Source organism: Vicugna pacos, unplaced genomic scaffold, assembly GCF_048564905.1.
Source record: "Vicugna pacos unplaced genomic scaffold, VicPac4 scaffold_117, whole genome shotgun sequence".
In the NCBI taxonomy this organism is placed as follows: domain Eukaryota; kingdom Metazoa; phylum Chordata; class Mammalia; order Artiodactyla; family Camelidae; genus Vicugna; species Vicugna pacos.
This window is the reverse complement of record NW_027328797.1, coordinates 840,812-868,608: the sequence shown is the minus strand read 5'-3', so window position 1 is coordinate 868,608 and position 27,797 is coordinate 840,812. Positions and strand designations below refer to the sequence as shown.

At 44.2% G+C, this 27,797-nt stretch overlaps 1 protein-coding gene across 1 annotated transcript in view; it reads left to right on the top strand.

The window, feature by feature from the left end:
* Positions 1-17,770, top strand: part of LOC140694991 (trafficking protein particle complex subunit 9-like) — a 33,362-nt gene extending 15,592 nt beyond the window's left edge. Inside the window, exons 6-8 of the mRNA XM_072957979.1 lie at positions 159-285; positions 4,004-4,074; positions 17,244-17,770. Coding sequence (XP_072814080.1) covers positions 4,027-4,074; positions 17,244-17,492 — 297 coding nt within the window. The 5' untranslated portion in view covers positions 159-285; positions 4,004-4,026 and the 3' untranslated portion in view covers positions 17,493-17,770. The remainder of the gene's footprint in view (positions 1-158; positions 286-4,003; positions 4,075-17,243) is intronic.
* The last annotated feature ends 10,027 nt before the right edge of the window (positions 17,771-27,797 follow it).

Genomic DNA, 27,797 nt, shown 5'->3' with positions numbered 1-27,797 from the left:
TTTCTCAAGCACAGTGCCCTTCCTGCTTGGGTGGGCCACGCTGCTGGTCCTCGCCTGGGGCCGGACTGCTACAGGACACTGAGTCCCCGAGGCACGACCTGGGATACATGACAGGAACATCTCTGCTCTTGGCTGAGGGCCTCCGTTTCCCCCTGCAGTGTAAGAATGCCGGTGACTCAGTTAGAAGCATGCATCCAAGCCATCCTTCCGTGTCATCACCATCTAGAAGCGGTGCCTGAATATTCTGAATTTCTGCAGAATGTTGTTTGCAATCACCTTGAACAAGTGAGTGTGTGTCCTCTTTCAAGTGGAGGAATTACTGCCGTTTTCCTGGAACTTACTCACCAGTAGTCCATCTGATTTTTCTGTGCTAGGATTCAGTATAGCCTGCTAATAACTCTGCAGTCAGATCTTGAAACCCTGATGAAGAGGATTATTTATTTTCTTTCCTTATATGATAGTATTTTACTTTCAAAATTCTGAGTTTTCTGTTCTTGGAGGAATTTTTTTGGGGTTTGGAGAAACAACTTTGCTCTTACCATCTTTGTGACCTGTTGCTATATGCATCTCACCTGTCTTCTGTCACTTGTGAGGCGGTTCCATTTGTGATCCTGTCCGGGTTATTCATGTTATAAAACATAAAATCTGTAAAAGTACAGAACCCTTTTACTCCGAAGACATTCCACAAATACTCCTTTAATCTGTGTGTGGTTTTAACAAGACACAAACATTAGAACATATACTTGCAGGTTGCCAGTGCAAAATCCCCAAATGAATAGTCTAGCTCAACATCTAAAATCTTTCTTATCTACCTTGGATATGTATGGATAAGTGAAGCAGTTTGCTAAGAACCCAAGACCAGGTTTAGGATACAGGCTGATGTAGCTCAGCGGGTCCTCCCAAGCTGATGCTCTGCCAGAGAGTGGGGTTGAGGGGAGAGGGCGTGCCCTGCCCTCCATGAGCTGACAGTTTCATGGCAAACACCTTCACAAGGTGAAGAAATTGGGGTTTCTTCTATGAACAGTGGGTCTGAAAAGAGCCCAAAAAGCATGGGAGTGACACAATCCCATTTGTCTCAAGTAGGGGAGAGTGGCTGTGGGGCCACTTGGGAGACTCGTGAGTCCAGGTGGGCAGTGTTGGTGGCTTCCACTTGAGCGGTAGGATAGTGGGTAAAAGCGAACAGATTGAAGGCATGTTTAGATGGTAAAAAGAAAGATTTAAAGCTGTCTGTGAAGGTAGGATGAAGTAAGGCCCAGGTTTCTGGGTGGATTAATGAGTTAAATGATGGTCCTGCTGTGTTCTGAGGAGGGAAAGCTGCAGAGGGATTTCTGGGGGAAAACTGATGAGTTCAGCTGTGGGTAAAGTGAAAGGTTGTTAGATGTGTGGTCTGGGATCTCAGGTGAGAGCCAGTAGTGAGTAGGGAGAGGGGAGAGAGACTTTCAAATAATTTTATCTTGTGAACATACATATAAGGATGAGTAATGACACACTTAACCCCTCTATATTCTGTATTTAAAACCCAGTAACATTTTGCTATATTGGTTGCAGGGGTTCTTAATTTTTTAATACAAATAAAATAAATAGAAACAAAATAGTGGAGTTAATGAATATCTTAGAGTTGATGTGTGTCCTTGTATGTATTTTGATTTCTCATCTTTATAAACATAATCTACAAAAAGTTAACTTGCTTAGAATAAGAGTTAAACACAGGGACATGACACACTCTGTTGGGGGTTGAAGGTGATATCTTTGGCAAATTATATAGCCTCTTTTTGCCTTTGTTGCATCTTCTGTGAATGCCCCCGTGCCCCTCATCACAGCTGATTTCCTAGACTAGAAGTTGGGAGGGAGGCTGCTGAATGGAGTAAGAGGTGGCAACTGCTAGGAACAAAGAAGACAAAGACAAAAACAGATTAAAGCCGAGAAACTGAGTCCTAATACCCTCAAAGGAAAAATAATCCCGCAGTGTTTTGAGCCACTTATCGTAAGGGAAACAAAATCACGTGGATCCAAATCTCTTGAGCATATGTATATTGTGGGTGGGAGGGTATCATCAGAAAAGGGTTGAGAAGAGGCTTTTTGGTTTCCCTTAACGTTTTCAGTAAGAATGGGGTGCAGAAGCAAAAACCACCCGCTACACAGTAGAAGGTGTTGTTTTGTGCGAAACTGACCAAAGTTTGGAAACCAGTCATCAGTGGTGCTGGGAAATGAAGAGGCTTCTGGATTGGGTGGGGCACTTGCTGTGACTTCCAGGTGACCTGCTGGCTGGGGTCTGTGAGGCGGGCAGTAGGTTTGCAGTGTGACCTGGGCATAATCCCTGGCTCTGAGGCTGCTGGTCTGACTAGCAGACCTGGGCAGATGCAGTCCTATTGGGGCATCTCGCGATGTGGTCTGGGACACCTGCCAAGCTGAGGGCGAGAGGAGGGATCCCCTAAGGGGGTGTCCCTTTGAAGAGTAGAAACGTCCTCCTGCAGGGGAGGAAGAGCCTCTGAGCAGCGGGCCGGATGCACAGGCAAGAGCAGCCTGAGCACGGAGATTTCGGGGACCTGGAAGTCATAAAGTGGCCCGAACAGCCTTGTTCCTGAGAAACTGGAGGGAAAAGATGCTGCAAATGCAGGCTAATTTCAGACCCTGTGGTGGGTCATGAGTGATAGGAAAGAACTGGTCAGGCAGGCACGAAAGAACCCTGTGGTTGTCCCAGTTGGGGCGTCACACCAGAGGGAGGAGCAGAGTTATAGACTTTGTCACTTTTTATCTGTGTGACTTTGAACAATAACACCCCACCTCTCTCTATATATATCTTCATCTGTAAAGTGACCGAGTGACAACTCGTGTCATCAGAAGGCTTAGTTTAGCTCTGATCCTCATTGTCCAGTCCTGTCAGTGCTGCCCTGCAAGGTTCTGCAGTGGGTGCTCTTACCCTGAGATGGGAGGGCGTAGAAGGGCATTGTAGCACCCGAGGGCAGGAAGGGGTTGCTTTAAAAGCAGACATGTAGCCTCCTGCAGCTGCAGACCTGCAGGCAGTTTGGTTTATGGTCGTGGAGAGGACTTTGGAGGTCTTAGCATCGTCTTAAGACTTGTTTTCCCTTGGGGACCTGATTTGCCTTTGCAGATTAATGTTGAAGATTTGGGCTTCTGGCAAAGCTGTTTTCAGAGATGGGTATATATGTAACATATAGTATAAAATGAAAGGTTTTATTTAATATTTGGGACTTTGTAGCTGTAGGGAACAGCTCTGTTGGCCTGGTTTCCACGGAGGACACTAGCAGTCGTCAGAGCGTGCGGGAGGGCAGGCAGCCTGCAGTGCTGCTGCAGGGGTTCTCCCCAGCAGGACGCTCTGCTGAGTTGACTCTTCTCTGAGTTTGGTTGCCAGAGGAGCAGACAGCAAAGTAATGAGTTCTGGTGGGATTGTATAATGACAGGAAGAAAGAGGGAGCCGTAGTTCTTAGGGACTACTACACTCTTTTGGTTCCTGATCCAGTGTGTCCCATTACACAATTGATGAGTTGTGTCTATTCTGGGACTTGATTGAAATAAACGTGCAGCCTGAATATTAAGAGTTATGTTTTATTTGTCAGAAGGACTCGAGCCAGGATGACCGCCTCTCAGAACACTCTGAGGGACTGCTCGCAAGAGTAGGGGAGAAGCTAGGATTATATAGGAGCTTTACAACAAAGACCAGGTAGTCAGAACAATAAAACATTGCTTGTTATCTAAAGAAAGCCAGGTATCTCAAGTTCATGAATTTAATGCTTTTCAATATATGGGAGGAAGCCAACATTTGGGCTGACTGAATATATACTTTAGACAAGCACCTAGCTATCTAGGGCCAGTAATCTGTCCTTTCTTATTCTGAGTCTGCTCAGAGGGCACCGTTGTGAATGGCTGCAGGCCTGTCTTCACTGGGGGGTGGCGGCAGCCGCTGATGACTTGTTTTCAGCATTCTTTGTTTAGTGACATGGTTGCAATATTTTCATTCAATTTGTAGTGTTTTCATTCACAGAAAATTATGGTATTACCCTGATTATGGATAATCTGGAAGCTTGGAATGGAACCGAGATGGAATTACTGCAGGTAACTTCTACTTTAATAAGCCATGTGTAAACATGAACACGGAGGAAGCATACAAAAGGATTCGGTGGTGAATGGGAAGGGTTTCTGCACGTTACAGGAGAAGGCAAGGCAGAATTCTTCTTCTTTGTGGGCAGGTATGTGAGTCCAACTTTCCTTTCTGAAGTGCTTTCTGAGAACTGTTTATGGTAATGAACCAACATTGACAAACGGTGACACACATTGCATTTAAGAGCTGGCTGGCTTCAACTTGGGTATTGGACAGGTGGAATTCATAGGCAGTGGTCAGGTGGATGGGACAGAGATGGAGCCCAGGCCTGGGCCCATATTCAGGTTGAAATCGCCATTTACTCACCATAGCGCCTTGGACTTGAATGTAACCTCTCTTAAACTGATGGTGAGTCTGTGAAATGGGCATGATAATATTCGTTACTTCCTGGGCTTGTTGTAAGTTCTGAAGATTATTATAGCACACATGAAGCACTTAACACACTGACACTTAGCAGTGTACACTTTGTTCGACCACCACGCTTGGTGTGTGTCAGAGCCTTAAAGGCAGCATGTGTCTGTTTAGGATGCACTGGTAGCCCCTTGGCTACTTTGTGAATTTGGTGATTTCCTTTAATACTTGTAACTCTGTGTGCCATGGGCAGTTATTTTTATGGACAGATGAGGAATCTCAGGGTAAAAAAGACTGTGTAATTTGCCCAAAGTCAGACCATAATTTTGTGTGCAGGGGCCTCGGTTCAGCATGGGCTCCTGGGCCTTCTGCTCTCTCCGTTCAGCACCAGAGCCAGATGTGGGCTCGGCTGTTTCCCAGCCCAGAATATCCGGCAGGCCACAAGACACACCTGGTCCTGTGCTGCTTGAGCAAAATCTCCGGAGGAGAGGCAGTTACAAAAGGGATAAACATAAAAACAGACGACAGCAAATTGTGATCAGCTCTGAGAAGGAAAGGAACACGTCTGGCCGTGCAGAGCTGGGAGCTTTCCCATCGGGGCTGCTCTGGGGGCGCTCATCTCAGCTAAACAGGCTGTGCTGCTGCACCAAGGCAGGAAGGCAGGGCGCGTGTGGCCAGGTAGACAGGGCCTCGTTGATCGTACTCATTCCCTATTAAGTGGCAGGTGTCACAGGCACTTAACTAATAAACAGATGTTGGCCAGAATCATCACGCATTTTGCTTGGTAGTTTTATTGGCGCCAACTTTGAGAGGAGGTCATTGAAGCTGGGGAGTTTGCTGCATGCCCGTGATTACCATGGAAATACCCCCACTGGTCTTTCAACCTAGACTGGTGTGGCTTTCATGTCCCAGCCCTGTGAATGGCATCATGCAGCTTCTCCCAAGTGGCCCAAATGACTGACATTGATATGCTTAATTCGTAGGAAATGGTATGTGGCAATAAGAGAAAAAGGTAGTAAGAAATTGGAAAACTAGAAAATAACCAATTCTTCCCCTGCTGGGGGACCGTACCCTGTGTCTCTCACCCCACTCACTGCCTGTCACCTCCTCCCTGCCGACTCCGTGTTCAGAAGCCACTCTGAGCCTTTGAAGAACATTTTGCCTCATGACACTGTTGACTAGGACCTGCGACCTCTCTGTCCCTGGTTAACTCTCTCTTCAAAGCCATTTAAATTTCTTGCAGGCTCCTCCACTCAAATGTAAGAATAGCCCCTTTAAACTTCTTGATGCAGCTCCTTAATGAAGATCTTGGGAAGGAAACCTAGCCAAAACCTGGGAGGTATTCACAGAGTGAATGTAACCTGAGCATTTATTGACGTTCAGAATCAGAGCGGTGGGAGACACAGGAAGGCCTTTTTAAGTTAGCAAGTGGAAAGAGAAAGGACTCAGGATGTTTGAGACTGAAACATCTCGGTCCCAGCCAGCAAGGCACCTGCGTTCAGGATGGTGTGTGGGGAGTGCAGAGTTCTCAAAAAGAAAGAAGTGGTGGGATGGCAGGGAGGACATTTAGGTACTTAACTGGGAAAGGAAAAAGTTGGCTGAACAATTCATGGTTGAACAAGAGGATTGTGACATGATGTGCTTGTATTTTGGAGAGAAGGGTTTTGTGGAGCCAGGCCTAAGGAGAAATCTCTCTGACTGGGGAGTCAGCACAACAAAAAAACACACAGAACCAGGCAGACCCCATGGCCCCTGATGGGGGAGAGGCTGCCCACCAATTGGAGACCTGGAGGCTGCTTCTGTCCCTTAGCTGGGGCCTCAGACCTCACTTCACATCCCAGTCCTGTTGATACAAGAAAAAATATGTGGGGCATGAGAAGGGCTGTGTCCCAGGCTTCCGTTGAGCCCCTGGGATGTGCCCCACCAGATTTTGTTCCTTGGCTTCATGCAGTAAAGAATTCAAGAACAAGCCAGTGTTGAGTAAAGGTAGATTTATTCAGAGAGATACATTGACAGGCATGAGAAACGTCACGAAGTATGGGGGTTTGATGCTCAGATTAAAAGTAGGCACACACTCCACAGAAATAGTGTGGGCCTTCTCCGAAGAGGTAGAGAGAGGGGTTCCTGGGATGTGGCTCTGTGTTGCTCCTTTTCTTGGGCTTCGTGGTTTCATATGCTAATAAGTAGAAGGACCAGCCTTAGGGCAAGGGGCTGGGATTCCAGGGAGTTGGCCATTTTCCACCCTTTGACCTTTTGTGGCTAGCCTTGTGACGGCCATGGTGCCTGGGGCCGTGTTATTCACCATGTTACTATTACAATGGGTGTATAATGAAGCTCAGGATCTACTAGAAGTTAAATCTCTTCATCCTGAGCCTCAAGACCTATTGGGGGTTGAATTCTCCACCATTTTGATGTTAATTGCTGTGGTCTTTCTTGAATGGCTTGTTCTGCCCCCTTCCATCCTGTCTCACTGTGATGACACAGAGAGAGCAAAGGCCGGGCCCTGCGTGTGTTCCTGCATTTAACAGCGGGAGATGTGGGGTGGGCTGAGGATGACTCTGAGTGGTGAGAAATATGTTTCAGATTTTCCCACATGAGACATGGGGACCTGCCAGCAGCCATTGCAGATTTATCTCACGGGCATTATCGCTTGTGTTGTTACGGAAACAACAGGCCAGCCAAGAAATAAGCAGCACTCAGAGGGTGGGAGTACTGAGATTTATTATGCCAGCGGGCTCAGAGGGGCTTCTGTTCCCAAGCCCTGAGCACATCCAAGACGTGCACATGAGGTTTTATAGGGTTAATTACAAGTATGGGGCTTTTAGCCAATAAGGCTCAAACAACAAAAAGCAAGGAATCAGTACACTGAAGCTTATCAATTTGGAACAGATCACGTTACTGACAATTGTTGACCTTGGATTTACGAGTTAGCTTGTTAGCCCAGTAAACTGACACTGAACTTCAGATTTACGAGTTAGCCCAGCAAAACTTAGATCAGTAAACCGACACTTATCACACTTAGATTTGTGACTTAGCTTGTTAGCCCAGCTGGGGTTTTTGTTCACAGTGTCACTCATCTTTTCTATTTTCCTTTTATTTTTAAAGTATTTAATCCAAATTTAATATCAGGATTTTTTTGGAAAGAAATTTCTCTTTTTCTTTTCTTTGGGGCTCTTTTGGGGGGTAGGTAATTAGGTATATTTATCTGTTAGTGGAGGCCCTGGGGCTTGAACCCAGGACCCTGTTCACACTAAGCACACGCTCTACCACCTGCCCCATCATCTTTTTCTTTTTGCTTTAGCTGCCAAGAATCTTACAGCTGAATTTCTAGTCGGCCTTTAACACTTGCCCTGACTTCATGGAATCCATTTTTATGAGTTTACCTCCCCCTGGTTTCATTTAAGTATTGAATCTCCATTTTCTCTTCACTCTCAGTTTTGCCTTTTTGTTGTTATGGTTGTTAAGCTGTGTTTAAAAAATTGTTTAATTTCTCTTTTAGCAGGAGGCTGAAGTAAATAAATATGTAAACAAACATCACACTTAAATGCTTTTATATATTCTAAGCTGTTTAGTAGTTAATTAAAAACCAAATTGAATATTAAAGGGATAACATTTTTAAATTATTTTTTAATTTTTAATAAAGACATAGCTGATTTAAAATATATGTTTCAGGTGTACAATAGATGCTCCATTTATAGTTACTGTAAAACATTGTCTGTATTCCCTGTGTTGTAAGATACATCCCTCTAGAGTGTTTACATTACATGTTGCAGTTTGTATAAGAAAGTTGGGTAACGCAGAGTCTGGAACGTGGCTGTGTATGACTCAGGTTCACGCTCACCCTGCCTGTCAGAGCTCAGGCCTTCACTCCTTTCTGCAGGGGAGCGAGTGGAGGCAGATCTCACCAGCGCTGGCACCACACTCTGAGTGGCAGTGACAGCAGTGACTGTGTGTGGACGTGAAAATTGTTGTTCCAAGAGTTTTACATGCTTTTCTGCATTTAATAATTAAAGCCCTCCTGTGAGGAAGGGTTTTAAGTTTTTAATGAATAATACATTTTATTTTGGTATTGATAGACTTCAAAACTCCGGAAAATTTACAGGAGTAGTACAATAAATGCTTAGATACAGTTCACCTTAAAGGGCACTATTTGCCCTTTTGTGACGGGCTTATTTTAGCATAAATTTTCAAAGTTCATTCATATTGTAGCCTGAATCAGTACATTATTCTTTTTGTTTGATAATATCCTTTTCCTTTTTTTTCGTTTTTGGTCTATTTAAAAATATTTTCATTGAAGTCTAGTCAGTTTATAGTGTTGCATCAGTTTCTTGTGTACAGCACAAAACTTCAGTTAAATAGGAACATACCTGCATTCATTTTCATATCCTTTTTAAACATAAGTTACTATAAGTTATTAAATATATTCTCCTGTGCTATACAGTATATACTTGCTGTTTATTGTATACATACTCAGCATCTGCAAATCTTGAACTCCCAATTTATTCATTCCACACCCTCTCCCCTCTGGTAACCATAGTTTGGTTTCTATGTCTCTGTGTCTGTTTCTGTTCTGTAGATAAGTTTATCTTTTTGTTCCTTTGTTTTTGTTTTTTTTTTTTGTTTTAGATTCCACATGTGAGCGATCTCATATGGTATTTTTCTTTCTCTTTCTGGCTTATTTCACTTAGAATGTCATTCTCCTGGTCCATTCATATTGCTGCAAATGGCATTATTTTATTATTATTTTATTGCTGAATAGTAGTCTATTGGACATATATACTACAACCTCTTTATCCAGTCGTCTGTCAGTGGACATTTAGGTTGTTTCCATGTCTTGATATTGTAAATAATGCTGCTGTGAACATTGGGGTGAAACTGTCTTTTTGAATTACATTTCCTTTCGGATATATGCCCTGGAGTGGGATTGCTGTGTCATCTGGGCCCCCAAGGTTTTGTCTTTTGAGGAACCTCTATACAGTTTTCCACAATGGCTCCACCAAACTGCATTCCCACCACAGTGTAGGAGTGTTCCCAATTCTCCACAGCCTCTCCAGCATTTAGTGTCTATGAACTTCTGAATGATGGCTATTCTGACTGGTGAAAGGTGATACTTGTTTGCAGTTTTGATTTGCATTTCTCTGATAATGATATTGAGCATTTTTTCATGTGCCTATTGGCCATTTGTATGTCTTCATTGGAGAAATGTTTCTTTAGGTCTTCTGCCCATTTTTGGATTGAATTGTTTGTTTTTCTTTTTTATCAAGTGTAAAAGCTGTTTACATATTCTGGGAATTAAGCCCTTGTCACTTTCATTTAATGCAACTATTTTCTCCCACTCCATAGGTTGTCTTTTTGCTTTAATTTTTGTTTTCTTTTCTGTGCAAAAGCTTGTAAGTTTAATTAGAACCCACTTGTATATTTTTGCTTGTATTTCTATTGCTATAGTAGACTGCTCTTGGAAAATATTGTTGAGATATATGTCAGATGTTTTGCCTATGTCTTCTTCTAAGAGGTTTATAGTGTCTTGTCTACAATTTTTAGTCTTTAAGCCATTTTGAATTCATTTTTTTGTATGTTGTGAGGGGGTAGTCTAACTTCATTGATTTACATGCAGCTGTGCAGTTTTCCCTGCACCATTTGCTGAAGAGGCTGTCTTTGCTCAATTGTATGTTCTCACCTCCTTTGTCAAAGATTCAATTACCAAAAGTTTGTGGGACTATTCTTGGTAATTTTGTTTATCCATTCATTGATGGATGGATATTTTTAGTGACTTTTAGCTACTCTGAATGATACTGCTATGAATATTGATGTGCAAGTTTTTGTGAGAATACATTTCCATTCTGTTGGCTGTACAGTTGGCCCACCATATCTGTAGTTTCCACTTCATGGACCAAGATGGCTGATTGCAAAGGGACTTGATCATCCTTGGATTATGGTATCCAGGGTGGGGGTTCCTGAAACCAACCCCCCGAGGACACTGAAGGATGACTCTACATGTAGGAGTGGAATTGCTCAGCCACATAACTCTAACCTTTTGAGGAAACATCGGGCTCTTCCAAAGAAGCTGCACCATTGCCCCTTTCCAACGGCTGCATATTGAGGGTATCCATTTCTCTGCCTCCTGATTGACACTTGTTATTGTCCATGTTTTGATTATAACCATCCTAGTGAGTTTAAAATGAGATCTCATTTTGATTTTGATTTCGCTAGTGATGCTGACCATCTTTTCAGATGCTTATTGGCCAATTGTGTATCTATTTAAATCCTTGGCAAATTAAAAAATTGGGTCGATTTTCTTTGTATTGTTCAGTTGTAAGCATTTGTTTTATATCCTGGATACTAGTCTCTTATTAGATGTATGCTTTGCAAGATTTTTCTCCTATTCTGCAGATTGTCATTTCACTTTAATTTTTTTAAACATTAAAACAATTTCTTTATAGGGGAGGTAATTAGATTTATTCATTTTGTTTTTCTTCCTTAGTACGCACTCTATCATTTGAGCTACCCCTTTCCCCTTTCATTTCACACTCTTGATGTTGTCCTTTGTAACAAATGATTTTAATTTGATGAAGTCCATTTTATCTATTTTGTTTTATCACTTGTGCTCTTGGTATTGTATCTAGGAAGCCATAGCCTATCCTATGACCACAAAGATTCATACTATGTCTTCTTTTAGAAAGTTCATATATTTAGTTTTTACGTTTCTGTCTGTGATCAATTTTGAATTAATATTTGTTATATAAAATACGGGGTCCAGATTCCAGATTCATTCTTTTGCCTTCAGATACCCAGGTGTCTCTGCTCCATTTGTTGGATAGACTATACTTTCAATGGAGTGTTGTTGGCACATTTCTGGAAAACTGACTGTAAATGTAAGATTCCCCCCAGGATTTTTTATTGTGTCTCATAGATTTCTGCATCCAAACTTATGACAGAAGCATAATGACTTGAGTGCTATAGATTTGCTGTAACCTTTGAGTGAGTCCTCCAAATTTGCTCTTCTTTTTCAAGATTGTTTTGGCTGACCTGGGTCCCTTGCTTTCAATATGAATTTTGGGATCAGTTTTTCAATTTTTGCAAAGAAGTCAGCTGGAATTTTGATAGGGATTCCATTAAATATGTAGATTACTTTGGGAAGTCTTAACATTTTTAACAATATTTTCTACCATTGCATGATCATGGGATGCCTTCCATATATGAAGATATTTTAAAATTTTTTTGGTGATACTTCAAAATATTCAATGTACAAATCTTGTAAACTTTTGTTAAATGTATCTCTCATTTTATTTTTTATGCAGTTGTAAATGGAACGGCTTAGCTTCATAAGGGTGGGACTATATATATCAATTTATTTATTTCTAGGATTCCTACATAGCAAATACACTAGGTTTATATTTGCTACATTGATCTATCCACAATTCTTCCCACCCCCGTGTCATAAGAAACCAAGACCCAGCTTAAGCCATCTGAACACCTATGTGGAAGTGAGAAATGAGACCTTTGGGTGGGGTTTGTGTAGATGATACTGAGATCTTATTCAGGATGGCTTCATCTTAATTTCTTTTAAACAATCCTTTCAGAGTACATAGTCAGATACATTAGGAAAATGCTGTTTTGATGTGCGGAGGAGCTAAGACTATAATTTTCAAGTAATTTCTAGTGAGAGTGTTGTACTTGAAACATAATTTGCATCAATCTTTGAAGATTTATGTTTCAGGAGCTTTGAGTAAATAATACCTGTCTTTATTCAATAACTACAACTAAATGCTCAAGCAACATGTAAGAGTTTGAGCAAACTGCTCCCGCCCTGTAGTGCTGGTTGGTTGCAGCTGTAACTGGAGTCAGCGCTTACCTCGCCCAGTACACTTGTGCTGATCTGCTCAAAAACAGTTCGTCCAACAGTTTGTCGGTAGTCTTTTAGACAAAGCCATAAAGCATTGATTTAAGGTTGCTGGAATGTAATCTATTCTTATTAATATTAAGTAAGCACATATTGAGTACTTACTGTATGTTGGGAATTGTCCCTCAGCCTCACATGAATATTACTTCTAATAAAACCTCTCATATTTCCCTGTTATTTGCACTTTACAGATAAGGAGACTGAGGATTAGGTCTTCTCTCTTTTGGGGGGAGCTCATTATCAATGATGGGAAGTTGTAAGGAAAAAGATATTGATTCATCCAGAGAAAATATTTTTCTGAGATTCAGTATTGAAGAAGGTAACCACTGAAGAGGGTGATCATTGTTTGAGTGAGACGAGCCCCGGGTTGTACGGAGTCAGCATCCCTGTCCTGGACGCTGCACGTGTAGAGCTGCGTGGTGGGTGAGGCGGCGCGGCCGCGCAGGGAAAGTGGATGCCGGGCCGTTGGGCTGTGCTCAGGCCCGGTGGGGCTTTCTCCTAAGAGCAGTGGACCGTCATTGACAGATTTTAAGTAGGCTAGTGCGATGCTCTCGTAGATCACTTTTGTCTTGTAGAATGCTTAGAAACATTTAGAAGGCTCGGCAGGAGGTGATGTGATGAGTCAGAGTAGGGTGGCTGCGAGGTGTAGCAGTGTTCAATTTTCAAGTGATTTTCAGTCCCAGGTTTGTGGCTCAGTAGCCGTGTCACTTTGGATGACACACCCAAGGAAGTGAAACAATTTATCTAATCAATAGAAGCAGTGATGTACCGAACTCCCAGGACTGCTGTGTAGATCCAGTGAGATAACATGTGCACAGTGTGCAGCATGGTCCCCAGCACAGAGTCAGTGCTGAGGGAGTGCCAGTGAGTACCTGGTAGGACAGGTGTGGGTGGTGGATCTCGTTGACTGAGGAAATTTGCCCCTGAAGGAGGGGTCTTGTCACATCTGTGAGTGATTGGCCTGAGCTGGGAGAGGCAGGGAGACCTTGCCCCCGACCAAGGGCCCTGGGCAGGATGGCTATGGGAGGAACACCGTGAAGTTAGCTCTTTGCAGGTGGAGTTGGAGGTGCCCTTGAGACATCTAAGTGCAGTGTCACAATCACAGAAGTGGTCTGGTCCCGGGCTGTGCATTTTCCTGCTGAGATATTGATCTCTGAACGCGAAGACATACTTTACAGGACAAGTGAATAGTAGTATCATCTCTCATCAAAGCTCACATCTCTTTATTCATCACTCACTTTGCTAATTGGGTACTTACAGAACACACTTCACTGTCCTCCCCTGGGCTCAGGCTCCACAGAAAAGAGCTGGTGAGTCTCCCTCTTTTCCAGAAGAAGACACACTTAGCTGGTAGACTTCTATACCTCGCCAGACTTAGAATTTTAGGTTGTTGATTTAATTCTATTTTCTGTTGGTCATCTCCTGACAGGAGAGACGTTTTACCTCATGGTCAGGTTTCAATTAGCTGTTACTGAGAATTGCTGGTCTGATCCATAGTGTATTTATTCTATTAACTTTGTAGAGTACTTATCATTTTTCTGTCTTTGCTCTTTAATTTTGTTTGCCCCTTCAATTTTCTATCTTATTTGGGACCTTATTTGATTTTTTAATTAAAAAATGTCTATTAGCAGTTAACAAAACAAAAGCAAAGAAAAAATGCACATGATAGCTAAATTTAGAAAATATCTTGTGTGTTTTCTGTCTCAGCAATGGAGGGTTCTAGAAACTCGTGAAAAGCTTCATTACATAAGTTCCTTTAAATTCTGATTAAGAAATAAAACCTTCCTTCCTCATCTTTCAAGCTGCACAGCTAATTGTCAAGAAAGTGAGGGGAAATTCTCAGAAGCCAAGACAAACCAGAAAGCAGGGATTCTGGGAGATACGTGAGCCTTAGAAGCCCTGGGGTGCCGGTTGGCTCCTGAACTGAGTTTCAGTTGCCCTGGCAGGAGGGCAGGAGGTGAGCCTGTGTCCTCTCACACTGGGAGTTGGATGGCTGTTCTTATATAAGGCCAAACACATCCTGAGAATCCTGCTTTATAAAAGGTTGAATTAGAAAGAAAAGAATAAAAGCATTCCTCAAGGCAAGGAAGTAAGGAAAGTAAAATTTTTTGGAAGCGGGAAAAATAACATATCCAAAGTAAGGATTTAGTTTAAAGCTGTTCTGGCATGAGAGTGACCACAAACCCATGGCAGAAAATCACAGCTCCTCCCGGAAAGAGAAGGTGTGTTTTGAATGAATCAGTGGACAGCCATTCTGAAAAAGGCCTCCAGAGTCTTCTGGATCAAGATACTGGACTCAAACACCTCCCTTCCATGGTCTCATTTAAATAACCAGAAAGGTTTTAAAGGAAAGAAGCCATAATCATAGTTCTATTTATTGACATTACTTTATGCTAGGAATTCAAAGGTGACTATGGAGTTGTCTCCTCTTTTATGGACCTTACTTTCTATTTGACATAGTTGGGGAACTTGGTGGAGGGTGGTGTTAGTATGTTGCAATTAACCAGGAGAGGAGTTTAAGAAAGCAGTGAAGGGTTGGTGACATTTTTCGCTGAGGACAGTCCTGTTCAGTTGGCTTGTAATTACAGGCTCGTTGAGTTGTCACTGGAGGGAATTAATCTTAAGGAATTTGGACTTAGCTCAGGCCTCTTCAGAATGGACAAGTGAACCTGGAGAAAGACAGTCAAATCTGTGCAGACATTGAAGTTCACTTCAACATGTGGTATCCATGAGCCAAAGATAGGACTAGTAGGCAGCACTTCTTGAGGGCAGAGGAGTGGTTTTTAAGGTTCTTCAAGAATGAATCCCAAGGTACCGGGATGGCCAGTTGTCAAACTGTGACTTTGCTCTTTGGACGGTGTATCCACCAAGGGTATTGGCCGTTTATAAGTTTCCATTTCTCCTTAATACATGTCAGGTTATGAGGACGTGGGCATAAACGTTTCACACCTTGTCAAGGTGACTTTGGGTACCTGCCTAGAATCATGGGCACAGTTGCGGCTGCGTCATACATCTTGCCGCACATCCCGCTCCCCGGCTCCGTGATCACGGCAGAGTGGTTCCTTATTGAGCTGTCCATCTCCTCTGTGACATCGTAACCAAACAAAAGATTGGAGAGTATTAGCTTGGCTTTTTTCTTTTCTAACATTCCCTTCAAATTATGATGACTGATAGTGGACCCAGTTACGTTTGCAGATGATTTACAAGTAGGGCTGTCAGTACAAACCTTGTAATCCCCGCTGTGTGATCTAGAGAAGAAAGTTACACTCTTTCCAAATTGTTTTGATGCACTTATGTGGGAAAATGATGTATGTTTGAATATGTATTTCCTCTCTTACTCATCATGGCTAGAGATGAATATTTGTAGACATGGAATGAGTACTCTGTATTTGAACTGTATGGTCCCCTAAATTCTCCCCAGCTTTTTAAAGTCATCACTGGAGTGCTACCTCCAGAGTGCCGCAAAGCATCCAACACTGCCTGCTCTTCGGACACTGTAAGTTTCCAAGTTGGAGAAGGCTGCTGGCTGGTGAGGCAATCTCTCGCACATCTCTGGTTGGGTGATGTGAGCTGAGAACACAAGAATTGGCAGACAGTAACTAACCACGATCACGTCCATTTCTGGAACACTCATGGAGGATTTTACACCTATGCTAGTGGAATACGTTATTTCATTTAGTTTTCCCAAAAATCATATTTAGATTTTATCACCTGTATTAAAAAGGAAACTGTCAAAGCGAGTGACGTGCAGACTTTGGACTGGAACACGGGTCTTTCTGATCCCTGTCTCTGTTCCCTCCCCGGCCTATCCTTGCAAATGACCAGGAGACTCTTCCTCTGTCTTGAGTTTCCCTCTGATGTTACCGCTCTCTTTGTTTCTAAGAGAGGAAAACAAGTCTAAACTTACTTTCCAGTTGGAAATGGAATGGAGAGTTAACGTTGGAAGCCGGGAGAATCTGTCCTGTGATGAAGTGGTCTCCGAGCCACTTCCACTGGGATGTCACATCACTGTCTGGGCCCCTTGCTCAGCCTGTGCACAGGTGACAGCGCAGTTGTGCCGAGCAGTCCTCCCGGACAGGGCAGTGGGTTGGAAATGAGTTTGGGGATTTGGTTTCATTACACAAGTTCCTGAGGGCCTTGACCTGGCACTTCGAGTGGGAGCATTCCCTGTCCCACAGACTGTGCTCTGGGCCCGTGCAGACCTGACGTGGCCTCAGCCTGAGTCTCAGGGCCCGTGGTGATGAGGAGCATTTTAGCCCAGGGTCTGCCGGAGGCTCTGAGACTACTGGGCTGTGGGACTTTGTCCAGGATGATAATAATTCCTCCCCGAGTTTCAGATTTCCTTGCCTGTGAGCCGGGGTAGTAGTTGTTTCTGAGATGATTGTAATGATTCAGTAATGGGCGCAGCGTGTGCTGACAGGTAGCTGGGTGCTTTAGGAGCAGAAGTCGCAATCACTCTGTCAGCCTCTCCCTGTGCGCTCTGTGCTTTGAGAAGTTGTGTGTTTGGTGAAAGTCCCGCCCAGACCCTAGGGTCTAGATGAACTGTTGTTCCTTTACTTTCCCTTCCTTTTCCTCTTTCCCTTCTCTGTGTCCCATGTTTAGGTAGCAGATTCCTCTATTTCAGGGAATACGGGCTTTTCTAGTAAAGGGACAGGTGGAATGCGGAGAGGTGGGGCCCAGAGGGGGTCTGGAGTGTCTGCACAGTGCTGCTTCCCTGCGTTTCTGCATCCGGTCCCATCAGTGCACTAAGTCAGCCTTCCTCTTCCTTCCTGTGTCATCGGGTCTCTGTTTTAAGGGAAAACCATTTTTATGGGTCTTTTTTCACTTACGTGTTTCATTCAGATGCTTGTTGCTTTTCTCCTTGTGCTTCAGCGTTCCGAGGAGAAAATTCAGCCGTGCAGCATCCTCTCCGAGCTCTACGAGTTGATCGGCTTCCACTGCAAGTCCACCTTCTTCAAGCGGGTGGCCCCCGTGCGGCACGCGGCCCCCGGCATCCCGGAGCCTGGCGGGAAGGCCTGCTCCCGACTCCTCCTGCAGACGCTTCCTGGCTACAGTCTGTCACTGGACTTGCAGGACTTCAGCAAATGTGTTGGAACTAAAACATTGCTTCAGCCCCATTAACCATGCCTGGTTTGGGCCCTGCTGTCCTGCCTCATCAGGGTGAATCTTGATTCATTTAGAACAGGGCTCAGCAGACTTTTCCTTTCAAGGGCTTGGGGGTAAATATTTCAGGGTCTGAAAACCTCCTGATCTCTGGTGCAGCTGCTCAGCTCTACTGTTTAGATGCCAGAACAACCAGATAGTCCACACACCCATAGAGCTTTATTAACAGCGGTGGCTGGGGCTGGATTGGGTGTATGAACTGCAGTTTGCCCCCACAGCCTCCTCAATATTGACACCTGCACCAGAGTGTACATTTGTGACAATGGGTGAACCTACACTGACATGTCATCATCACCCATAGCCCATAGTTGACACTAGGATTTACACATTGTGTTGTGCACTCTGTGGGTTTGGACAGATGTACAATGACATGTATCCACCATCACAGCATCATACAGAGTCGTGTGTCTTAGTGACCTTAAAATGCTCCGTGCTGCACCTCATTCATTGCTCTTTCCCCTCTAGCCTCTGGCAGCCACTGATCTTTCAGTCTCTGTGTTTTTCCCTTTCCCAGAACACCATACAGTTGGAATCAGACAGTTGCTGAAACTTCCCAGATTGGCTTCTTTCACTTGGTAATATGCATTTAAGGTTCCTCCATGTCTTTTCATTCCTTGATAACTCATTTCATTTTAGCACCAAATAATAGTCCATTTTCTGGCGGGACCACAGTTTATTTATCCATTCACCTACTGAAGAAGAGCTTAGTTGCTTCTGAATCCTGTTGAGTATGAATAAAGCTGCTATTAACATCTGTATGCAGATTTGTGTGTGAACATAAGTTTCCATTTCATCGAGTAAACACCAAGGAGCACAGTTGCCGGATCATATGTTAGAATTACGTCTAGCTCTGTAAAAAATTGCCAGACCGTCTTCCAAAGTACCTGGGCCATTTTTCATTCCCACCAACAATGCATTATAATTTCTGGTGCTCCACATCCTCACCAGCATTCGGTGCTGTCAGTGTTCTGCATTTTGGCAGTTCTGACAGGTGTGCAGTGGTATCTCGCTGTTTCAGTCTGCATCCCCTTGATGACAGGTGCTGTGGAGCATCTTTCCAAAGGCTTCTTTGGCATCCAGATTTCTTCTTTGATGAGGTGTGTGTTCAGGCATTTTGCTCATTTTTTAATCAGGTTATTCATCCTTCTTGTTGAGTGTAAAGAAATTTTGGTATATTCTGGATTTCAGCCCTTTATCAGTGTGTCCCTGCCCTTCACCTTCAGTGCCAGAGTTGTCCTTTGGGTCTCAGTGGAGTGTCAGATCTTCAAAGAGATTCCCTGTCTTCCCTCAGCCTAAATACTGTCCTTGTATTTTTCACTTTCAGTGACTCATTTTGTTCTTTTTAAATAGCATTTCCCATAATTTGTAAGTATATTAAAGACAAAAGGGCAATGATTGAACACCGCCTGCCCAACCAGGCTGTGTGCCCTGTGAGAGCAGAGGCCCTGTCCCCACTCACCGTTTCCCATGACAGCACATGGCACATGTCCATGTAAAAGTGTGTAACGTGGGGCCAAACCTGATGAGCAGCTATGACGACATGTGTTGTCTACCATTTATTGAGTAGACTTTGTTTCTGATCTTAATTATTAAATCATATGAAAGAAACTTGGTTGTTTTGAAAAATAAAACAACAAAGCACACCTCAATGTAATTGGTAATTTCTACTTAGATTTCTGACCCAGGAGGGGATGTTCACCATCATTTTGTGGAGGAGGTTGGGAAGGTAAAGTAAGAGAGTGAGATCAAATAAAGTAAAAATGATAACAGTCAGTTGGCTTTATTTTCACTGAAATAAAAGTTATTTTAAACCCTATCTCAGCTGTTTTCCTGTTGTTTTAAACATTTCTCATAGAATTAAATGGAAGCCCACTAAACCCTGAAAGGGAAACTGTGTGCTCAGGTCCTGAAAATTGTTTATGTCTATTTCTTGAGATACAAATTTCCCTGCTGGTTACAGAAATAAGAGGCGGGAACACAACAGTGCACTGCATGTGTCTGCCGGCTTCACGGGCTGCTCAGTGTCAATTTCATTTCTTGGGTTGCAGTTTAGTACGGATTTCCATGAGAAATATTGCTCAGACTTTTCCTGAATGAAGGATTGAATTTTCCACAGGAAATATTATGAAACAGAGTGACAAGGCACAAGGGTTTCCCATAAAGGAATAGTTGATATAATAAACTCTCACTATGGTGAATATTTTTAATAAAAGCCAGTTGAAAATTTTATCACTAGGTCAAATGGCACAAATCCGTCTGAAGAAAAAAGATTCAAATTTTATAGAAGAAGTGGTTTGAATCAAGTAGAAATTATGATTTCTACACTATTTGTTGTAAGAACTTATACTCAGTCTTATCATAATTGCCGGTGGTAGGAAGTGGATCATTATTTATTCATTAAAAAAAATTCACAAGGTGCTATTTGCCCCATTCTTGATGCGGCAGTCCTGTGGTTAGTTAAGTTGGGACATTTAGGAAACTTAGCTAGGTCTTCCGGACATTGATTTCAGCAACTTTAAATTAACTACAATCTCTTCTTTTGTGTCGGCATATGGTCCATACATAAATATGGGGAGGAACAACCTCCAACTCGGTTTTACAGTGCAAACCGAAGGAAATTCAAACCGGCACTAGGAAACAAACTGAGAAACCACAGTAAGGGTTTCTTCTGCAACCCGTTCCATTTGTGCTGGATGAACGAACGTCTCTCAACATGCTCAGTTCTGAGAGATAAGTGTGTGTGAAAGCCGTCCTTCACCTAGCTTGAAGGGAACACAAAGTTTCTTTTCAGTTGCAAACCCCACTCCATATGTATATATGGGGAGGTACAAGCTCCAACACGGTTTTACAGTGAAAACGGCAGGCACTTCAAACCGGCACTAGGAAACAGACTGAGAAACCAGAGTAAGGGTTTCTCCTGCAACCCGTTCCCTTTGTGCTGGATGAACGAACGTCTCTCCACATGCTAAGGTCTGAGAGATAAGTGTGTGTGAAAGCCGTCCTTCACCTAGCTTGAAGGGAACACAAAGTTTCTTTTCAGTTGCCAACTCAACTCCATACATATATATGGGGAGGTACAAGCTCCAACTCGGTTTTACAGTGAAAACGGCAGGCACTTCAAACCGGCACTAGGAAACAGACTGAGAAACCAGAGTAAGGGTTTCTCCTGCAACCCGTTCCCTTTGTGCTGGATGAACGAAAGTCTCTCCACATGCTCAGTTCTGAGAGGTAAGTGTGTGTGAAAGCCGTCCTTCACCTAGCTTGAAGGGAACACAAAGTTTCTTTTCAGTTGCCAACTCAACTCCATACATACATATGGGGAGGTACAAGCTCCAACTCGGTTTTACAGTGAAAACGGCAGGCACTTCAAACCGGCACTAGGAAACAGACTGAGAATCCAGAGTAAGGGTTTCTCCTGCAATCCGTTCCATTTGTGCTGGATGAACGAACGTCTCTCCACATGCTCAGTTCTGAGAGAAAAGTGTGTGTGAAAGCCGTCCTTCACCTAGCTTGAAGGGAACACAAAGTTTCTTTTCAGATGCAATCTCCAATCCATACATATATATGGGGAGGTACAAGCTCCAACTCGGTTTTACAGTGAAAACGGCAGGCACTTCAAACCGGCACTAGGAAACAGACTGAGAAACCAGAGTAAGGGTTTCTACTGCAACCCGTTCCCTTTGTGCTGGATGAACGAACGTCTCTCCACATGCTCAGTTCTGAGAGATAAGTGTGTGTGAAAGCCGTCCTTCACCTAGCTTGAAGGGAACACAAAGTTTCTTTTCAGTTGCCAACTCCACTCCATACATATATATGGGGAGGTACAAGCTCCAACTCGGTTTTACAGTGAAAACGGCAGGCACTTCAAACCGGCACTAGGAAACAGACTGAGAAACCAGACTAAGGGTTTCTCCTGCAACCCGTTCCCTTTGTGCTGGATGAACGAACGTCTCTCCACATGCTCAGTTCTGAGAGATAAGTGTGTGTGAAAGCCGTCCTTCACCTAGATTGAAGGGAACACAAAGTTTCTTTTCAGTTGCCAACTCCACTCCGTACATATATATGGGGAGGTACAAGCTCCAACTCGGTTTTACAGTGAAAACGGCAGGCACTTCAAACCGGCACTAGGAAACAGACTGAGAAACCAGACTAAGGGTTTCTCCTGCAACCCGTTCCCTTTGTGCTGGATGAACGAACGTCTCTCCACATGCTCAGTTCTGAGAGATAAGTGTGTGTGAAAGCCGTCCTTCACCTAGCTTGAAGGGAACACAAAGTTTCTTTTCAGTTGCCAACTCCACTTCATACATATATATGGGGAGGTACAAGCTCCAACACGGTTTTACAGTGAAAACGGCAGGCACTTCAAACAGGCACTAGGAAACAGACTGAGAAACCAGAGTAAGGGTTTCTCCTGCAACCCATTCCCTTTGTGCTGGATGAACGAACGTCTCTCCACATGCTCAGTTCTGAGAGATAAGTGTGTGTGAAAGCCGTCCTTCACCTAGCTTGAAGGGAACACAAAGTTTCTTTTCAGTTGCCAACTCCACTCCATACATATATATGGGGAGGTACAAGCTCCAACTCGGTTTTACAGTGAAAACGGCAGGCACTTCAAACCGGCACTAGGAAACAGACTGAGAAACCAGACTAAGGGTTTCTCCTGCAACCCGTTCCCTTTGTGCTGGATGAACGAACGTCTCTCCACATGCTCATTTCTGAGAGATAAGTGTGTGTGAAAGCCGTCCATCACCTAGCTTGAAGGGAACACAAAGTTTCTTTTCAGTTGCCAACTCCACTCCATACATATATATGGGGAGGTACAAGCTCCAACTCGGTTTTACAGTGAAAACGGCAGGCACTTCAAACCGGCACTAGGAAACAGAATGAGAAACCAGACTAAGGGTTTCTCCTGCAACCCGTTCCATTTGTGCTGGATGAACGAACGTCTCTCCACATGCTCAGTTCTGAGAGATAAGTGTGTGTGAAAGCCGTCCTTCACCTAGCTTGAAGGGAACACAAAGTTTCTTTTCAGTTGCCAACTCCACTCCATACATATATATGGGGAGGTACAAGCTCCAACTCGGTTTTACAGTGAAAACGGCAGGCACTTCAAACCGGCACTAGGAAACAGACTGAGAAACCAGACTAAGGGTTTCTCCTGCAACCCGTTCCCTTTGTGCTGGATGAACGAACGTCTCTCCACATGCTCAGTTCTGAGAGATAAGTGTGTGTGAAAGCCGTCCTTCACCTAGCTTGAAGGGAACACAAAGTTTCTTTTCAGTTGCCAACTCCACTCCATACATATATATGGGGAGGTACAAGCTCCAACTCGGTTTTACAGTGAAAACGGCAGGCACTTCAAACCGGCACTAGGAAACAGACTGAGAAACCAGAGTAAGGGTTTCTCCTGCAACCCGTTCCCTTTGTGCTGGATGAACGAACGTCTCTCCACATGCTCAGTTCTGAGAGATAAGTGTGTGTGAAAGCCGTCCTTCACCTAGCTTGAAGGGAACACAAAGTTTCTTTTCAGTTGCCAACTCCACTCCATACATATATATGGGGAGGTACAAGCGCCAACTCGGTTTTACAGTGAAAACGGCAGGCACTTCAAACCGGCACTAGGAAACCGACTGAGAAACCAGAGTAAGGGTTTCTCCTGCAACCCGTTCCCTTTGTGCTGGATGAACGAACGTATCTCCACATGCTCAGTTCTGAGAGATAAGTGTGTGTGAAAGCCGTCCTTCACCTAGCTTGAAGGGAACACAAAGTTTCTTTTCAGTTGCCAACTCCACTCCATACATATATATGGGAGGTACAAGCTCCAACTCGGTTTTACAGTGAAAACGGCAGGCACTTCAAACCGGCACTAGGAAACCGACTGAGAATCCAGAGTAAGGGTTTCTCCTGCAAACCGTTCCCTTTGTGCTGGATGAACGAACGTCTCTCCACATGCTCAGTTCTGAGAGATAAGTGTGTGTGAAAGCCGTCCTTCACCTAGCTTGAAGGGAACACAAAGTTTCTTTTCAGTTGCCAACTCCACTCCATACAAATATATGGGGAGGTACAAGCTCCAACTCGGTTTTACAGTGAAAACGGCAGGCACTTCAAACCTGCACTAGGAAACAGACTGAGAATCAAGACTAAGTGTATCCCCTGCAACCCGTTCCCTTTGTGCTGGATGAACGAACGTCTCTCCACATGCTCAGTTCTGAGAGATAAGTGTGTGTGAAAGCCGTCCTTCACCTAGCTTGAAGGGAACACAAAGTTTCTTTTCAGTTGCCAACTCCACTCCATACATATATATGGGGAGGTACAAGCTCCAACTCGGTTTTACAGTGAAAACGGCAGGCACTTCAAACCGGCACTAGGAAACAGACTGAGAAACCAGAGTAAGGGTTTCTCCTGCAACCCGTTCCCTTTGTGCTGGATGAACGAACGTCTCTCCACATGCTCAGTTCTGAGAGATAAGTGTGTGTGAAAGCCGTCCTTCACCTAGCTTGAAGGGAACACAAAGTTTCTTTTCAGTTGCCAACTCCACTCCATACATATATATGGGGAGGTACAAGCTCCAACTCGGTTTTACAGTGAAAACGGCAGGCACTTCAAACCGGCACTAGGAAACAGACTGAGAAACCAGAGTAAGGGTTTCTCCTGCAACCCGTTCCCTTTGTGCTGGATGAACGAACGTCTCTCCACATGCTCAGTTCTGAGAGATAAGTGTGTGTGAAAGCCGTCCTTCACCTAGCTTGAAGGGAACACAAAGTTTCTTTTCAGTTGCCAACACCACTCCATACATATATATGGGGATGTACAAGCTCCAACTCGGTTTTACAGTGAAAACGGCAGGCACTTCAAACCGGCACTAGGAAACCGACTGAGAATCCAGAGTAAGGGTTTCTCCTGCAAACCGTTCCCTTTGTGCTGGAAGAACGAACGTCTCTCCACATGCTCAGTTCTGAGAGATAAGTGTGTGTGAAAGCCGTCCTTCACCTAGCTTGAAGGGAACACAAAGTTTCTTTTCAGTTGCCAACTCCACTCCATACATATATATGGGGAGGTACAAGCTCCAACTCGGTTTTACAGTGAAAACGGCAGGCACTTCAAACCTGCACTAGGAAACAGACTGAGAATCCAGACTAAGGGTTTCTCCTGCAACCCGTTCCCTTTGTGCTGGATGAACGAACGTCTCTCCACATGCTCAGTTCTGAGAGATAAGTGTGTGTGAAAGCCGTCCTTCACCTAGCTTGAAGGGAACACAAAGTTTCTTTTCAGTTGCCAACTCCACTCCATACATATATATGGGGAGGTACAAGCTCCAACTCGGTTTTACAGTGAAAACGGCAGGCACTTCAAACCGGCACTAGGAAACAGACTGAGAAACCAGAGTAAGGGTTTCTCCTGCAACCCGTTCCCTTTGTGCTGGATGAACGAACGTCTCTCCACATGCTCAGTTCTGAGAGATAAGTGTGTGTGAAAGCCGTCCTTCACCTAGCTTGAAGGGAACACAAAGTTTCTTTTCAGTTGCCAACTCCACTCCATACATATATATGGGGAGGTACAAGCTCCAACTCGGTTTTACAGTGAAAACGGCAGGCACTTCAAACCGGCACTAGGAAACAGACTGAGAAACCAGACTAAGGGTTTCTCCTGCAACCCGTTCCCTTTGTGCTGGATGAACGAACGTCTCTCCACATGCTCAGTTCTGAGAGATAAGTGTGTGTGAAAGCCGTCCTTCACCTAGCTTGAAGGGAACACAAAGTTTCTTTTCAGTTGCCAACACCACTCCATACATATATATGGGGATGTACAAGCTCCAACTCGGTTTTACAGTGAAAACGGCAGGCACTTCAAACCGGCACTAGGAAACAGACTGAGAAACCAGAGTAAGGGTTTCTCCTGCAACCCGTTCCATTTGTGCTGGATGAACGAACGTCTCTCCACATGCTCAGTTCTGAGAGTTAAGTGTGTGTGAAAGCCGTCCTTCACCTAGCTTGAAGGGAACACAAAGTTTCTTTTCAGTTGCCAACTCCACTCCATACATATATATGGGGAGGTACAAGCGCCAACTCGGTTTTACAGTGAAAACGGCAGGCACTTCAAACCGGCACTAGGAAACCGACTGAGAATCCAGAGTAAGGGTTTCTCCTGCAACCCATTCCCTTTGTGCTGGATGAACGAACGTCTCTCCACATGCTCAGTTCTGAGAGATAAGTGTGTGTGAAAGCCGTCCTTCACCTAGCTTGAAGGGAACACAAAGTTTCTTTTCATTTGCCAACTCCACTCCATACATATACATGGGGAGGTACAAGCTGCAACTCGGTTTTACAGTGAAAACGGCAGGCACTTCAAACCGGCACTAGGAAACAGACTGAGAAACCAGAGTAAGGGTTTATCCTGCAACCCGTTCCCTTTGTGCTGGATGAACGAACGTCTCTCCACATGCTCAGTTCTGAGAGATAAGTGTGTGTGAAAGCCGTCCTTCACCTAGCTTGAAGGGAACACAAAGTTTCTTTTCAGTTGCCAACTCCACTCCATACATATATATGGGGAGGTACAAGCTCCAACTCGGTTTTACAGTGAAAACGGCAGGCACTTCAAACCGGCACTAGGAAACATACTGAGAATCCAGAGAAAGGGTTTCTCCTGCAAACCGTTCCCTTTGTGCTGGATGAACGAACGTCTCTCCACATGCTCAGTTCTGAGAGATAAGTGTGTGTGAAAGCCGTCCTTCACCTAGCTTGAAGGGAACACAAAGTTTCTTTTCAGTTGCCAACTCCACTCCATACATATATATGGGGAGGTACAAGCTCCAACTCGGTTTTACAGTGAAAACGGCAGGCACTTCAAACCGGCACTAGGAAACAGACTGAGAAACCAGACTAAGGGTTTCTCCTGCAACCCGTTCCCTTTGTGCTGGATGAACGAACGTCTCTCCACATGCTCATTTCTGAGAGATAAGTGTGTGTGAAAGCCGTCCATCACCTAGCTTGAAGGGAACACAAAGTTTCTTTTCAGTTGCCAACTCCACTCCATACATATATATGGGGAGGTACAAGCTCCAACTCGGTTTTACAGTGAAAACGGCAGGCACTTCAAACCGGCACTAGGAAACAGAATGAGAAACCAGACTAAGGGTTTCTCCTGCAACCCGTTCCATTTGTGCTGGATGAACGAACGTCTCTCCACATGCTCAGTTCTGAGAGATAAGTGTGTGTGAAAGCCGTCCTTCACCTAGCTTGAAGGGAACACAAAGTTTCTTTTCAGTTGCCAACTCCACTCCATACATATATATGGGGAGGTACAAGCTCCAACTCGGTTTTACAGTGAAAACGGCAGGCACTTCAAACCGGCACTAGGAAACAGACTGAGAAACCAGACTAAGGGTTTCTCCTGCAACCCGTTCCCTTTGTGCTGGATGAACGAACGTCTCTCCACATGCTCAGTTCTGAGAGATAAGTGTGTGTGAAAGCCGTCCTTCACCTAGCTTGAAGGGAACACAAAGTTTCTTTTCAGTTGCCAACTCCACTCCATACATATATATGGGGAGGTACAAGCTCCAACTCGGTTTTACAGTGAAAACGGCAGGCACTTCAAACCGGCACTAGGAAACAGACTGAGAAACCAGAGTAAGGGTTTCTCCTGCAACCCGTTCCCTTTGTGCTGGATGAACGAACGTCTCTCCACATGCTCAGTTCTGAGAGATAAGTGTGTGTGAAAGCCGTCCTTCACCTAGCTTGAAGGGAACACAAAGTTTCTTTTCAGTTGCCAACTCCACTCCATACATATATATGGGGAGGTACAAGCGCCAACTCGGTTTTACAGTGAAAACGGCAGGCACTTCAAACCGGCACTAGGAAACCGACTGAGAAACCAGAGTAAGGGTTTCTCCTGCAACCCGTTCCCTTTGTGCTGGATGAACGAACGTCTCTCCACATGCTCAGTTCTGAGAGATAAGTGTGTGTGAAAGCCGTCCTTCACCTAGCTTGAAGGGAACACAAAGTTTCTTTTCAGTTGCCAACTCCACTCCATACATATATATGGGAGGTACAAGCTCCAACTCGGTTTTACAGTGAAAACGGCAGGCACTTCAAACCGGCACTAGGAAACCGACTGAGAATCCAGAGTAAGGGTTTCTCCTGCAAACCGTTCCCTTTGTGCTGGATGAACGAAAGTCTCTCCACATGCTCAGTTCTGAGAGATAAGTGTGTGTGAAAGCCGTCCTTCACCTAGCTTGAAGGGAACACAAAGTTTCTTTTCAGTTGC